Genomic DNA, 16,209 nt, shown 5'->3' with positions numbered 1-16,209 from the left:
ATGCTGTTAGCCTATATGGTGTCTTTGTGAAAATTTGAAGAATTCACACTTTTCTCGGGGTGCACACAGCCTAATTTCAGCACATATCTCGGTGAGAGAAGTAAATGTATCCTTGACCAGGGTGTTTGTACAATAAACAATGTGCACACTTGTACATAATGGCCACACCCCTTGCACTGAGCAATCATGTGACACCGAGCCTCATGTGACACTTTTTATGATATGAGAGTGTGGGAAGGGGAGAGCCAGGCTGAAAGTTTAAGGGTATGGATTTGATTATATATTTGCTATTGACTCATTGTGTAGCTTTAGGTAAGCTTTTTTTTTTGAGTTGGAGTCTTACTGTCGCCCAGACTGGAGTGTAGTGGCATGCTCCTGCCCACCGCAGCCTCGACCTGCTGGGCTCCAGCGTTCCCTCCGCCTCAGCCTTCTAAATAGCTGGAAATACAGGCGCGCGCTACCACACCCGGCTAATTTTTTTGATTTATTGTAGAGATGAGGTCTTGCTTGCCCAGGCGGGTCTCCAACCCGTGGGCTCAGGCAATCTACTCACTTCAGCCTCCCAAAGCGCGGGATTATAGGCTGAGCCACTGAGCCTGGCTAGGTAAGCCTTTTTATTGCTTTTTAAAATTTAATTCAATTTAAAGTTTTGATGTTTTTAAATTTATTTCAGGGGGTCTATGCACAGGTTAGTTACTTGGGTATACTGTGTGATGGTGAGATTTGGAACTCTGTTGAATCCATCACCCAAATAGTGAGCATGGTACCCAATAGGTAGATTTTCAATCTTTGTCCCCCTTTCCCCTCTCCATTTAGGAGTCCCCAGTGTCTGTTGTGCTCATCTTTATGTCCATGTACACCCAGTGTTTAGCTCCCACTTATAATTGAGAATATGCAGTATTTGATTTTATATTTCTGCATTAATTCACTTAGAATAATGTTGTGGCCCATGTAGTTGCCTTGAGGGTCCTGAGAGAGAGCGGCAAGAGATTAAGAAAGACACAGACACAAAGACATAAAGAAAAGCTGGGGCCAGGTGGGACACTTTCCTCTGATGGAGGAGAAGTGGCCCTGAACTAGCTCAGCATGTTTATTTTATAATTGAGCACAAAGGAAGTTGGGAGGAATTCAAGGACTATAAGGGAGCTATAATGGAGTTTTGTTGCTACCTAAATGGCAAGCTGTTCCGAGGTTATCTTGTTGTTGCTAAGGCTTTATCTGTACTATTTGCACCCGGATGTGTGAGCTCTGAGTCGCCGTTCTGTGTAGCAGGCTGCATCCCTTGATCTTTGGTTAGGGTGTGGAGCAACCAAATGGGACCTTGCCTTCACTTGGGGCCTTGCCTTTGGTCGAGGCCTGCTGTCCGGACAGTGCTCATCTGCTCCCCACAGAATAATGGTATCCAACTGCATCCATGTTGCTGTAAATTGCATGATTTTGTTCTTTTTTATGGCTGCATAGTATTGCATAGTGTATATATACCACATTTTCTTGATCCAATCCACTGTTGATAGACATCTAAGTTTGTTCACGTATTTGCTATTGTGAATAGTGCTTTAATAAACATAAGAGTACAAGTATCTTTTTGGTAAAACAATTTATGTTTCTTTGGGTACATACCCAGTAATGGGTCTGCTGGGTCAAGAAGTAATTCTGTTTTTAGCTATTTGAGAAATACTCAAACTACTCTACACAGGAGCTGAACTAGTTTACATTCCCACCAGTAGTATATAGCATTCCCTTTTCTCTGCAACCTCACCAGCATCTGTTGTTTCTTGACTTACTAGTAATAGCAATTCTGACTGGTGTGAGATGGTATCTTGTGGTTTCTATTTGCATTTCTCTTATTATTAGGGATGCTGAGCATTTTTTCATATGTTTGTTGGCCACTTGCATGTCTTATTTTGAGAAGTGTCTATGTCTTTTGCCTCCTTTTTAATGGGCTTATTTTATTGTTGTTGATTCATTTAAATTCCTGATAGAATCTGGATATTAGCTCTTTGCCAGATGCATAGTTTGCAAATATTTTCTCCCATTGAACAGGTTGTCTATTTACACTGTTGATAGTTTATTTCACTGTGCAGCTCTTTAGTTTAATTAAGTCCCACTTGTTAATTTTGGTTTTTGCGGACTTGGTCGAAACTTGTTGCCTAGGCTAATGTCCTGAAGAGTGTTTCCCAGGATTTCTTCCAGGATTTTTATAGTTTGAGGTGTTGCATTTAAGTCTTTAATCCATCTTGAGTTAGTTTTTGTATATGGTGAAAGTAAGGATTCATCTTCATTCTTCTGCATATGATTAGCCAGTCTTCCCAGCACTATTTATTAAATAGGGTGTCCTTTGCCTAATATTTATTTTTGTTGACTTTGTCAAAGATCAGTTGGTTGTAGGTAAGCAGCTTTATTTCTGGGTTCTCTGTGCTGTTCTATTGGTCTATGTGTCTATTTCTGTACCAGTACCATGCTGTTTTGGTTACTGTACTTTGTAATAAAGTTTTAAATTGGCATGTTGTCCACTGGTTCCTTCCTTCCTTCCATGGCTGCGGTATCTCTCCTGAGGGTGAGCAAAAGCACCTGGCTTCCTTTCTTGGTGAGGGAGTGTCAGTCAGAACTAGACTGATCAACAGGAGTCCACTGGGTTCCATGTGGGCTTAAGCCTTTGTCCAGACTTTCGGTGGCTCCCTGTGTTGTACTGGATACTAGGGGTGGGGGTGGGGATTGAGAAAGCTTTCCCTTTACTAGGGTTGCAAAGGTCTGTGGTGGAAACGTGGAATCCCAGGGGTTGTTTCACTCACTCACTCACTCACCCCTTCTCTTGTTAGAAATTCTCTCCTGGTTCTATGCCAGAGCTGACTTTGCAGGTTGCCTGGTCTTGCTCTACTCTGCTCTCTGTGGTCCCTGTCACTTCTCTGATGAACTTCAGGGTGTTCTCCAAAATGAGCCACTGACAGAGCTAGTGTTTACTTGCCATTTCAATCACTCTCCATGAGAGCACTGCCCTCTACATGCTTCTAGTCAACCATCTTAAACTGAAACTCTTTGGTAAGCCTTTGACCTGACTTGGGTCTCAGTTTCTCCATCTGAGGAGTGGAGCAGTAACAATACTTATCTCTCTGTACTTTGGTTGGGTAAGTCTGGAACGATGCTCTTTAAACTTCTTAGGGTGGTAATGACCATTTGAGGCTTCCTTATACTTCTCACTTGGGTCCCAAAGGGCATGAGCCATGAGGGTCTCTTCTTCTCATAATCCATTTTGAAAGGGAGTAGCGTTCTGGGAACACCTTACATCTAAAACTCACATCTGCCCTGTACTGCCTACTATCACTGCTTCTATCTTTGGCCGGTATTACAACAGAATATATCCTGTTTTTCATGGGTCTCCCCATATGTCAGGGCATTATGAAAGCTACCTCAGGATAGGATTTACCTCTATTGCCCCTATTTACATCCTCTACATATACCACAGCCCAAGGGGGCTAAATACTTGTTGACTGAAGAGGTACATGAGCGTTGTGAGAAGAGACTAAGAGACAGAACATGGTAGTTAGAATCCTAACTCTCCCCCTGACTTGTGGTGGGAACTTGGGAAAGTAGTTTCAGCTCTCTAAGACTCAATTTCCTCTTCTTGAAAACTTGTGATTTTAATACCTATCTTAGCCTCTTTACATAGTTGTTGTGGTGATTCAATGAAAGAAAAAAGGTGAACATGTTTGGAAAATTAAGTGTCATTCATGTGTGAAGAATATTTTTACAGTAACAATAGCCACGCCCACAAAAGGGAGGTAGTTGTTCCAAGGTTCCTAGTCTAGTCATACTGCTCAGGAATGCACTATTTTAGTCATCTTATGAACACTTTATACATCAAGCAATCAGAGCTAGAAGGACCCTTGAAGAAAAGTCATCAAGTCCAGTTCCCTGACATTACAGATAGAGAAACTGAGGACCAAAAAAGGAAGATATTTTCCCAGGTTCTACAGGATATCAAAACTGAGCTAATGATCCAGACCTCAGCTTTGGGATGCTGGGCTCTTACCTGTCTAGTTCTTCATCCAAGGATTGGTAGTTGACTTCATAGCACTCAATTCTCTTTAAAAAGTCCTCCAGAACCTTTTCCCGGTCACAGTCTATATAATCAGGGCTGCCAAGTTTCACTTGCTGGAAGCAGGGAGAAGGACAGAGGCACCAAGGGAGACATTGGGAGATGGAGACTATGACAGTGTCCTTAGGAAGGACCCTTAAAGACCATTGAGTACAACATCTTTCATTATAAAGGTAAGAAAACAGAGAATTGAAGAAAGGGTCATGCCCAAGTTTACAAAATCAGTCAACTGAAATTAAGTTGGACTGTGTGAACCCTGATTTCTAATCTCTGTGGGATTGACCATGTGGTCAAACAAGCCTTGTTATATTATACTCAGTCCAGAGTACACACTGCTTAAGAAGAACATTTATAAGAAGACCAGAAACTGTGATGTGAGAAATGGCTGAATAAAAGGAACTAGAGATCGTAGCCAGGGGTCATTATGGCTTACATGTACTGAGTATGTGCTGAGAAATTATGACATGCTGTCTTTGAATTTCTGAAAGGCTGGCATCTCCTAATCTTCTGATACCCACCATCTCTTTCCACAGTCCTTATCTCAGGGAGTGGCCCTTTCATCCACCCAGTAACCTGAGTCTAAATGAAATCTGGGAGTCATCTTAGATGTCTCTCTTTCTATGATCCTTCACCTCTTAGCAGGCACCAAACCCTGTGTACTGTATCTTCTCCTCTAGATATCCATTCTCTCTTCCCTGTGCTAACTATAGTTCTGTGGCTTATTGTATTATCTATGGTCGTGTTACTTTTGATGTATTTGCCATACTGGCAGTCAGAAGGATATTTCTAACATTCACATCTGGCCAAATCATTCTCTTGCTTAAAACACTTTTATATTTTCTCATATCTTTTAGGAAAAAGTTTGAACTATTTTAGCAGATGGTTCATGGCTTGTCATGATTAGGCCTCAAATTCTTTCATCATTTTCATATCTTACTAATCTCCCATTTCTCCACACATTTTGCTTTAGTCAAGCTAAGCTACTTATAGTTCCCTGGAGATGCTATACTTAGTATATGCTATTTCCTTATTTCCCATTCTTCACCCATCAAATTCCTATGCATTCTTCAATTATTACCTCCATTGGGAAGCCTTCCATTATATATTTCCCCATGTAAGTTTAGATTCTCACCTCAGTGCTTGCAAAGCCTCCTCTGTTTCCTCATCCCAGCACTGATCTCAGAGTTCTTTCTACATACTTGTCAGTCTCCCTCACTAGTCTGTGATCTCAGAGGAAGGACTCTCCTCTATCCATTTATAGGTCTCTAATATCCAGAATGGCCCAGCCCAGGTGTATAGTCAACTACTGTTGAATCAATAAATAGATGGATAGATGGTTGGATAAAGAGGGAAGTAAGAAACTGGATATGCTCTATGTCCTAACAGGTTAAAAAATGAACCAATGACTGAAAATTACAGGGAGGCAGATTTCAGCTTGACTGGAGAGTATTCATCAAAAGCTATGAACTTCTTGTCATTACAGGCACAAAACGGAAATCTAGAAAAACACTTAGCTGAGATTTCAAGTATCTGTTGGAAGGCTGAAGGAAATGACCTCTTTTGTCCCTAAGCTCCAATTATTTAATGAAGTAGGGAACAACAAAATGTGGTGAATGACTTAGCTCGAGATCACATGCCTAGAATATAAGAACAGTGATAGTTCTGATACAGATTGTGGGGCAGAATAAAGAACATAAGCTTTCAAGGAAGACAGCCAAACCTGAGGTCCAGGCCCACTTCTATCTCTTTCTGACTGTAAAATCTTTGACAACTCATTTATTTTCTTGGAACTTCAGTTTTCTCTCTCCAACATGGAAATAGTCCCTAATATGCAGGTTTGTTGTGAAAAATTACTGAGTCCAGCTTGGTGCCTAGTACATACTAAGGGTTCTATATATATATTGGCTTCATTTAATTTCATAAGATCCTTGTAGACCAGGATGGTTAGGGAATGTTTTCTATATGAAGTGGGAGGAGAAACTCAAAAAGGAATATCTTCTTGAATCTCATGGAAGTCTTTTTAGGCATGTTCCAAGTCTAAGGCAGAATAAAGAGGAGGAAAGGTAATTAGTACTCCTTACCCTGATATTTTCTGCAATGATGCCAGGGTCATTACAGATGGACTCGATGAAAAAGACCTATAAGAAACAGAAGAGAGATTTCCAGCAGGAGATTATGCTTGGTAGGAGCCAAAGATATCATGACCCCTTCTCAATGGCTCTCAGTCATCCTCAGGGGCATCTGTGACAACACGGTATTTTTATACAGCAATGCTTTCAGGCTTCGGGGTTTTATGAGGCAGATTGGTTCTAAGTTGAATGGTCCTAAACTGTTATTTTGTGTATTTACTGAGTTTTAGAATTTATGTAGGCTTTTTGTAGTGGTTCTCTCTACTCCTTTCTCACTGCCACCCCTCACAGTACCAATCTGTCAGCAGTCATCGTCCATTGACTAATGTGGCATCTCTCCTTTCCTGTTCTGCTTTGCTGCTTTTGACCTTATACTGGAAATCCACACAACCAAATTAAAATGTTGAGTCTATGATAGCTGACTTGGCTGCTCTAAGTTCCTTAATATGCTCTAGATAAGAATGGGAGTGTTATTGTACCTTATAACCATGTTCTTTGGCAAACTGCAGAATCAGTGATCGTCGTTCTCTGGTAGTGTTGGTGGCATCAAAAACCTAGAGACAGGTAATGAGATTGGGTTACTCTGAATGTGATGTTAATGGAACACTTACTCTTTGTCTATTCCTATGCTAAGTGAGGGCTTCCAGAAGGGGATAGAACTTGAACAGGGTCTTGAAGAATAGGAATGTTTTGGGATTGGCTTATGACAATTTCACAAGTACTCATCGAGCCCTTACTGTTTGCCCAGAAATGCACAATACCCTGTGAGTGTAATAAGCAAGAAGAAAATTGTGGGTTTTTATTAGGGCCATTTTACCCTAAAAAAAGAATTCCGGTGAAGTAACTCAGGACTAGAAGAAGAATCTGCCTTCACTAAAGTCATCAAGAGCTGTTGACAGAGCTCAGCTAGAACTGGTTCTCTCAACTCCTAGATGACACTTCTTTCCTTATCACCTTAGAAGTCCTCAAGAACAGGAACTAACTCCCTATCCTCGGTGCCTGAGGTGGGGCCATTTGCACATTTAATAATCTCCTCCCCCTTTAAAATTTGCAAATTCTATCCCAAGGGTCTGTGAGATTAAATTGACTAGATGTTTAGGTAAATCTGCAGAACTCAAAACTATTTATACTGCATTCTTAAACTCTAGCATAGTCCTGCTGAATTCTGGCAGTGGACTGGTAGAGCAGTAATTAAGAGTGGGGTTTCTGGAGTTATACAACCTGGATTCCAGTTCTGGCCCTGCCAGGTACAAATCATGCCACCTTGACAAATTATTTAATTTTTCTGTGAGCCATTCCTCTGGGCTCTAAAATGGGGATAACAATACCTATTTCATGGGGAAACATTAAATAAAATTATTAATATATAAAAAGCACCTTGAATGTTTGGCAAATAGTAAATGCTCAGTACACATAATCTGTTCTCCATCCCTGCAGATGACCTAAGGAAAAAATGGAAATTTCTTTACCGCAACATGACCTTCCTCACGGTTGAGATAACTGTGGACATCCTTCAGGGCTGCTAGGGCACACTGCCTGAAATAGAGCAAGAAAGAACCAGACACAATCCCTATCCCCTAGGATGCTTCCTTCTCTTTTTCTGCAATATCTTCTGTACCATCTCGCATATGTCTGCGATTAAGTTATTCATCTTTTGAACATCTACCTAGGGTTGCCTATGTTCTAGGCATCATGTAAAGCACAGAAGGGTCAAAAAGTTGAAAGTAGCTTAGGGGCAGACATGAACTAAAATACCCAGGAAAAGTTGCACAAGGATATAAGCCACAATATTAAGGACTCTGACTCTTGAGCAAATGGAAAGTTGAACTGGTTTATTAACCCATGTAGAGCCTGGTTATGTAGTCTGTGAAGTATAAGGCATTCTTTGCATGGGTAGCACTGCAAACATAGGCACAGCAGTGGCAATTTATTTTTCAGCAAAAATCTCTTAGTGACTTCTTGTTGCTGGGTTCTTTGATGAAGGCATGGATCAATAAAAGAGAACCAGGACCTGTGCTGAGATTGGATTGATGAGACTGGAGAGGCTAGAGTGGGCCAAGCTATTGAAACTCTTGTCTCAAATGCTAAGCTGAGAAATTTCCGTTTTGTTCTGTCAGAAGTAGAAGACTGTTAAAGGTTCTTGATAAGGGGATGGTTATGACCAGGAGCAGGCTTTGGGCAGGAGGATGAATGGGTTGTTCTGACTACTGTTTGAAAGTCTAGAGGGCCTCCTCCCTGGCCCAAATTACTCTGCCCCACTCCCTGAATATCTGAAAAAAGGACTCCTTCACCTAGGGGTCAGCACAGGTTCCTAAAATGTTGGTACTTACTTCCTGATTAGTAGGGCCTCCGTGTTGTCTGGGAGAAAGAATTCATAGTTCTTGTAGCTCACTGCCTCTCGTCGATACTGGCCTAAATTAAACACTGAAAGCAGGGAGCGCCAGTGAAGAGGTTGGGAAGATCCCAATAGTCAACAAACGTCCTTGCTGGGAGGAATCTCAGAGGTAGGAGAAGGTGTAATCTGTAGCTACAAAGCTTCAAATTATGGCTACCAGTTCATTTATTCCTCACAACACTCCTGGAAAGTAGGGATCACCATTTCCATTTACAAATTAGGAAAGTGAAGTTTAGAGACAGAAAATAATTTTCACAGTTAATAATTGGGGATTTGGGATTCAAACTCAGGTCTGTTTGGTTCCAAAGCTGGTGATCTTCCCACTATTCTACTTTATCACAAACTTCAATCCTTTAAATGTACTACTCCAGTGGAAAGATGAAAAAACTGAGATCTAGGGAGTAAAATCAATTACCAAGAGTCAAACTGGTGACAGATATAGTCTGGGCTTCCTGATTCCTAATCCAATATTATTTGAGCCAGGTTTTTAGGGTAGGTGGTTTTACAGGTAGGCATGGGGAGGTGAGAGTGGGGAACAAAGGCATTTTAGGTAGAGGAACAACTTGAGCAATGGTATGGCATTAGCAGAAGGCAGGGTATATTTGGAGGATGGTGAGTCATCTATGGTGGCTGAGGCCTGAGAGGCTGGAAGGGGCCAGTTGCAGAGGACCTTGAAGAACAGACGAAGGAGCTTAGATTTAAACCTGCAGGCCAAGGGGACCTTTGGAGGGTTCAGACATGATCCGTTTTGTCCTTTGAAAAATAACTTTGGAGGCATCTATGAGAATTAAATGGAATGGAGCAGAAAGGAAGCAGGAGGATCAGGGCAGAGACCCATCTGTCAGTGTCCCACATGCCCCTATGTTCAGCAAAGTCTCCTCAGAGCTTACAGTCTTCTATGAGAGCTGTTCCTTCTCTCTTTTCCCTGTACTGTTGTCCTATTGCTTCCACAGGACCCAGCTCAAACATACCCTATCCAGGAAGTTTTCACTGCCTTCCAGCTGATGAATCTCTCTGTGAATCCCCTCAGCACCCTGCTCCTGTTCTAGGATTCCTAGATAACCTGAGGTATTCTTACGCATTCAAACCAGGCTGAGAACTCCCCAAGGACAGGGCATGAGTCTATCCTTTTTTGCATTCCCAGTGCCTAGCATGGATTTTGGCACAGGGAAAGCCATTGGGGAACTTTTTTCCAGGGAATAAGATAAAGAGAATGTAGATGAAGGGAAAGAATAAATGGACAAAAGGGAACAGAAGACTTGGAGACAGAAAGGGATGGATGGAGGGAAGGGGGAAGAGAGCTAGGATATTGGGATGGGCAAGAAAAAGAAAAGAAGAAATAATGGAGAAAAGAAGAGTACATGGGCGATGTGTGATTTTTTTTCCCTTCCCATCAGTAGACCTGGCACAGTGAGTGCAGGCTTGGAATCAAACAGACCTGGGTTCATATCCTGGTTCTGTCACTTACTGGCCATGTGCCTTTGGACAAGGCACTTTACCTTTTGGGCCTTCATTTCCTCAACTATGAAATGGTGAAGAAGTGGTAATGCTAATAAAAGTTGTAATATTGGTGTAGCAATAATAGTAATGGTGATAAAAAATAGTATGTTACTCATAGGGTTGTTTTGAGGTCATGAAACCTCTTTAGAACAGACACTGAATCTTAATACTACTTTTCCTATGCCTAGCACCCAACATGTTATTGGGTACAGAGCATGTGCTCAAGAAATTATAAGATTTATAAGAATTGGAGGGGGGTGGTGGAACACAACATCAATAAGCGTACCTGATCTCAAGCCAGGTAAAGTGGGGACCAAAGGGAGGCCCAAACTTTACCTGTACAATGATCACTTGTATACCTAATCCTAAATTATACCCCACATCTTTAAAATAAAATTTAAAAAAATAAAAAAATGGAATTAAAAAGATTTATAAGAATGTAGTGGTAGTAGTAATCCTAATTCTTGAAATAATGGTGATGAGGCATTTCTGGTACTGAACCATTGGCCTGCTACCTTACTCAGTTTTCAGCCAGTGGTTTGTAGGGGTCTGTAAAACAAATGGTTTCAAAAACAAACCTTTAGTTGGTGTTCCTATCCAGTTGAGATATCGTGTGAGCTTCGTGGAGATGTAGGTCTTGCCTCGCGCTGGCAAACCCACCATGATCACCATCGTGGGGGAATTGGTAAACTGGGGTATGGATGCTGGAAAATAAGCAGAGTCTCAAAAGCTTATCCTTAGACTCATATGATCTTCTGGTATTAGCTCAGAGATTCAGAGTTGGAAAGAGCATCTCTCCCACAATAACACATTGAAAAAAAGTTGGGAAATCGAAAATTAATGACTTCTCTTGAACTCATATGAAAACAGACTGCAGTACAAATAGCTAACCCCAAGCCTGTAGAAACATGCATCTGAAGGAAGCCCCAGGCTCCAGGCATTTTCTTACTTGGTGCAGATATCACTGAACAATATATAAACTCATAAGGAGATTCAGTTACAAATTATTAATGAATTGTTAAAGGCTAGTTGTGAGCTAGGTTGAGAATATGAAGCCAGTAGGGGCTGCGGACATGGCAATTTTGCACCCTTTGCAGACTTTTTCTCCTACCAGGTGCTGACTGAGAAGAATTCTGAGAAAGATATCCTGTAGTTCTGGCTTGGGGAGGGGAACAGAACAGTAGCCATTGCTGAAATTCTGCCTAGACCATTTGCACTGTCTTCCCCGTGGAACAAATGCCTTAATATTCAAGGGGGGAAAGACTATAGTATCTGTAACTTGAGAGTACTGGTGGAAACTCACTGCAGCTGGCAGAGTGAAATGGCCGACACCACTAAAACTCTTCCCAGACAAGTCTCCCCTATGGGAAAAATGGCTTAACACTCAGAAGTAAGAGTAACAGAAACTGAGGACACTGGTGGAAATTCATGATAGCTGGGGGATAAAAAATGGGGAAAAATGTTCTAACCCAGGAAGGGCAGGAAAACATGCTAGGCCCACCATTACATTTGGAAGAGGAGCAGGAACACTTGTGAAGGTCACACCTCCAAAACCCAGAGTAAATAAATAAGACTAAGGCTTAATCAGAATAGTACAGAATGTCCCTGCCCCCCTATTCCCTGCTACCAGGCTAAAAAATATTAGTAAAAATCATAGTGGAATAAATCTATAAGGGATAAATTGTCTCCAGGGAGCAGCACAAAGGGAAGAATCAAGGCAAGGGAAAAAACGTAGTCTGAAGAGACAAAGCAATCATCAGTAACAGAATCAGTTATGATGTTGGAAATATCAAACAAGGAATTTAAAATAGCTATGATCAATATGTTAAAGGCTCTATTAGAAAAGGTAATTTCAAGCTGGATGCAGTGGCTCAAGCCTGTAATCCCAGCACTTTGGGAGGCAGAGGTGAGAGGATTGCCTGTCTGAGACCAGTCTGGGCAACTTGGTGAGACCTTGTCTCTACAATAAATAAATTAATTGGGCACAGTGGCATTCACCTTTGTTTCACCTACTTGGAAGGCTGAGGCAGAAAGACTGCCTGAGCCCAGAAGGTCAAGGCTGTGGTAGCCATTAGCATGCCACTATACTCTACAGAGGGAGATTTTGACAAAAAGAAAGAAAGAACGAAAGAAAGAAAGAAAGAAAAAAAGAAAAAGTAATTTCAGCAGGGGATGGAAGGTATAAGAAAATCAAATATAAATGTAAGAGAGAAAAACATAGTAACAGATCTGAAAAATATCTTAGATGTGCTCATCAATTGACTTGGCACAGCTGAGGAATCAGTGAACTTGAAGATAGGTTAACAGAAATTATGCAAACTGAAATGCAGAGAGAAAAATAGACTAAAGAAAGAAAACAGGAAAAAGACTCAAGAATTCTGGGACAATATCAAATAGTATAACATATATGTAAAAAAGTATAAAAAGGAAACTAATAGGGCAGAAGAAATATTTGAAGGCATAATGGCCAAAATTTTCCAACATTAGTGACTGACACCAAAGAACAGATCCAAGATGCTCAGAGAACATCAACCAAGGTAAATATAAAAAACAAACAAATAAATAAACAAAACCCATACCCATATATATCAAATTCAAATTGCAGAAAATTAAGACAAAAATAAAATCTAGAAGGCAGCCAGGAAGGAGGGAGTGGCTGGGGAATACCTTACCTACAGATGACAAAGAGAAGAATCATACTAGACTTCTTGTCAGAACCACATAAGCAAAAAGACAGTCAAATGAAAACTTTAAAGTGTTAAAAGAAAAAATGACAATTCAGAATTTTAAATTCTGGAAAAATGTCCTTCAAAAATAAGGTAAAATAAAGACTTTTTCAGATAAACAAGAACTGAGGAAATTCATCATCAGCAGACCTGTCTTACAAGAAATATTAAAGAAAATTCTTTAGGCAGAGGGATATAATATAGGTCAGAAAATGAGATCTATGTGATTAAAGAAAGAGAGTTGCAAAAGGAATAAATGAAGGTAAAATATAACTTTATTTTTCATATTCTTAATTAGTCTAAAATACAACCAATTGTTTAAAGCAATAATAGTGACAATGTATTGTGTGCTTATAGCATATGTAAAAATGTAATGGAATACAAAAATGACAAAGAATGGGAGGAAGGAATCGGGAATATTCTGTAATTAACTACTTGCACTACATGTGAAGCAGTAAAGTACTATTTGAATGTGATCCTAAATTATCTAAAAATGTACATTGTAAATGATAGAGAAATCATTTAAAAAGTTTTTTTAAAAAGACATTTAAATGATGAGTAAATACGGGAAACAAAAATGGGATTATAAAAAAATGGTCAAGTAAAATGAGAACAGACAGAAAGCAGATGGTTAGGGTTAGGGTTAGGGAACAAATACAATAAACAGAAAAAAGCAAGAACAAATATAATAAATGTAAAACAGAAAGATGGTAGATTTTAATCCAACCATATTGGTAACCAGTTTAAATGTGAATTGCCTAAACATTCCAATTAAAGACAGAAATTGTCAGATTGGATAAAAAAGCAAGACCCAACTACATGCTGTCTACAAAACATAGATAGCTAGGTCCAATTCTGGAACTTTCTTTTATCTCTCACTAACTCAAATAAAATGTTGATAGAATGCATGGATATTTATATGAAAACTAAAAAGTAATATAGGTAGGTGGATCAGGGAAGGACACCAGAGTTGAAGTACCACCTAAACATTTGTGAGTTCAACATTTTTTTTCCCTTCAGTTTTCTGAGCCTGAATTCAACATGGTGTGAAATCCAAAAGTGAGCAATGTTGAGCAGACAGAGTGAGATGCAGGAGAATCTCTGAAGTTGGGCTTAAGGAATGAACAAGAGAAGTAAAGTTCAGAGAAAATGAGGGAAATCCTTTGGGTTTTTATTTACACTACTTCTTTGGTTCTTCAGTGGATGCAGCAAACAACAAAGCCCAGAAGTAAGAGTGGCCCAAAACTGGAGCCTCCAGGAATCAAAACTCTGTGGTAAACCAACAGTGTTAAGAGGACACAACTAGACTTCATACTAGTTTCTTCTCTTTCTCTCCCCTCCTGCAACTGGTTTCTAGAAGTGGTACAACCATGACAATGGGTAGTTTCTGAATAGACGACAGAAAATGGGAGCCCAGGGAACTGGAAAGTACTGAAAAGATAAGGGAGATGTAAGAGTTTTAAAAAGCAACAGCATAAAATTGATTTGAATCCCTGGGTTTATTTCTGTACTATGAGTACTTTGATCCTAATTAGCATAACAAAGAGTTGGAAACTCAACTAGCAAGTAGACCTCCACCCAAATCCCAGACTGACTACTAGGTGGTACACACACAGAAGAGACCTAAGTAGTACTGCAAAAGTCTTGAAAACTGAAATGATGCTGGAATCACAATACACAAAAGGCTAAGAGAAAAAAATATTGACCTTCTCTATTGGATGTAAAAAAGATTCAAATCTAAAAAAAAGTACAATGTCCAGGATACAAATTAAAATTAATCAGTATGCAAATAACCATAAAAATCTCAACTCACATGGAAAAAGAAAATCAACAGACACTAATGATGAGATAAGATGCTAAAGTTATCTTAAATTATTTATTATAAAAATGCTTGAATGAACAATAACAAATGATCTTGGAACAAATATTAAAAATAGAAAACTCAGCAAAGGAATAGAAGATACATACAAGAATCAAATAGATATTTCAACTGAAAAATATAATAACTAAAATAAAAATACCAGGAATTAAAGAGGAGATACAAACTTCATAGATATTAAAATTATTAAAAGGGTATACAATGAACAACTCTGAGCACATAAATTTGACAAATAGATATAATGAAAAAAATTCCTCAAAAAGCACAAACTGCCAAAACTTGCTCAAAATGACATAGATAATCTGAACTCTTCCATAACTATTACTGAAATTAAATTTGCAATTAAAAATCCTTCAAAAGAAAATCTAGGCTCAGATGGTTTCACTGGTAAATTTTACCATACACTTAAAGAAGAGGCTAGATGTGGTGGCTCACACCTGTAATTCCAGAACTTTGGGAAGTAGAGGCAAGAGGATTGTCTGAGCCCAAGGGGGCTCAAGACCAGCCTGGGAAACTTGGTAAGATCTCATGTCTACAATAAACAATGGTATAAAAAAAGAAAACTACAAATTAATATTCCTCATGAATACAGAGTCCTTAAAAGAAAAGCAAACCAAATTTGGCCATATATAAAATAAATAATTAATATATCACAAACCTAGTTTATCCCAGGAATAAGAGACTGGCTCAATATATGAAAATCAATCAAAGTAATCCATCTTAAAGAAGTAAAACCCATAATATGGTTTGAACGTGTCCTCCTCAGTTCACGTATTGGAGCTTAATCCCCAGTGCAACAGTGTTAAGAGGTGGTCCCTTTAAGAGATAATGAAGTCGTGAGGGCTCTGCCCTCAAGAATAGATTGATAGTGTTATCCCTGGAGTGGGTTAGTTAATTCAGAAGAGGATCAGATAAAAAGGATGAGTTCAGCCCCCTTTCTTTCTTGCTCTCTCTCTCTTCAGTGCATGTGTGTGCTCTCCTACCTTTCCACTGCCCCTGTTCATAGAAAACTGGCCCGTTCATAGACAACATGATTGTCTGATTGTCTATATAAAAAAAAAATCCTAGGAAATCTATTTTTAAAAAACCCTTCTAGAACTAATAAATGCGTTTATCAAGTTCTCAAGATATAATGTCAACATATAAATGTCAATCATATTCCTATATACAACGAATGAATTCAAAACCAATATTATAAAAAACACAATTATAATAGCTTGAATAAGATTAAATACTTAGGTATAATGCCAACAAAACATGTATAGGATCTGTACGGTGGAAACTACAAAATACTGTTGAAAGAAATCACATAACTAAATAAATAGACATACTGTGTCCATGGATTGGAAGATCAACATGGTACAGATGTCCATTCTCTCCAAAGTGACCTACAGATTTAACACAATGTCAATCAAAAATCCTATCAGGATTTTTAAAGTTATAAACAGGATGATTCTGAAATTTATATGGAATAACCAAAGAAC

At 39.3% G+C, this 16,209-nt stretch overlaps 1 protein-coding gene across 3 annotated transcripts in view; it reads right to left on the bottom strand.

The window, feature by feature from the left end:
• PFKFB1 (6-phosphofructo-2-kinase/fructose-2,6-biphosphatase 1) overlaps nucleotides 1–16,209 on the bottom strand; it is a 51,483-nt gene that overhangs the window by 17,276 nt on the left and 17,998 nt on the right. Inside the window, exons 2-7 of one of the 3 annotated variants that reach the window (XM_008053461.1) lie at nucleotides 10,699–10,824; nucleotides 8,556–8,649; nucleotides 7,695–7,761; nucleotides 6,705–6,779; nucleotides 6,178–6,234; nucleotides 4,031–4,152 (exon numbers count right to left, since the gene is read on the bottom strand). In XM_008053461.1, coding sequence (XP_008051652.1) covers nucleotides 4,031–4,152; nucleotides 6,178–6,234; nucleotides 6,705–6,779; nucleotides 7,695–7,761; nucleotides 8,556–8,649; nucleotides 10,699–10,824 — 541 coding nt within the window. The remainder of the gene's footprint in view (nucleotides 1–4,030; nucleotides 4,153–6,177; nucleotides 6,235–6,704; nucleotides 6,780–7,694; nucleotides 7,762–8,555; nucleotides 8,650–10,698; nucleotides 10,825–16,209) is intronic. The other 2 variants (XM_008053462.1, XM_008053463.2) reach the window with 2 other exon arrangements.

The sequence above is a fragment of the Carlito syrichta genome, unplaced genomic scaffold, assembly GCF_000164805.1.
Source record: "Carlito syrichta isolate Samal-C Ts95f unplaced genomic scaffold, Tarsius_syrichta-2.0.1 Scaffold288175, whole genome shotgun sequence".
NCBI classification, from domain to species: Eukaryota; Metazoa; Chordata; class Mammalia; order Primates; family Tarsiidae; genus Carlito; species Carlito syrichta.
Note: the sequence above shows the minus strand (reverse complement) of the source record. Positions and strands in the feature narration are given on the sequence as shown.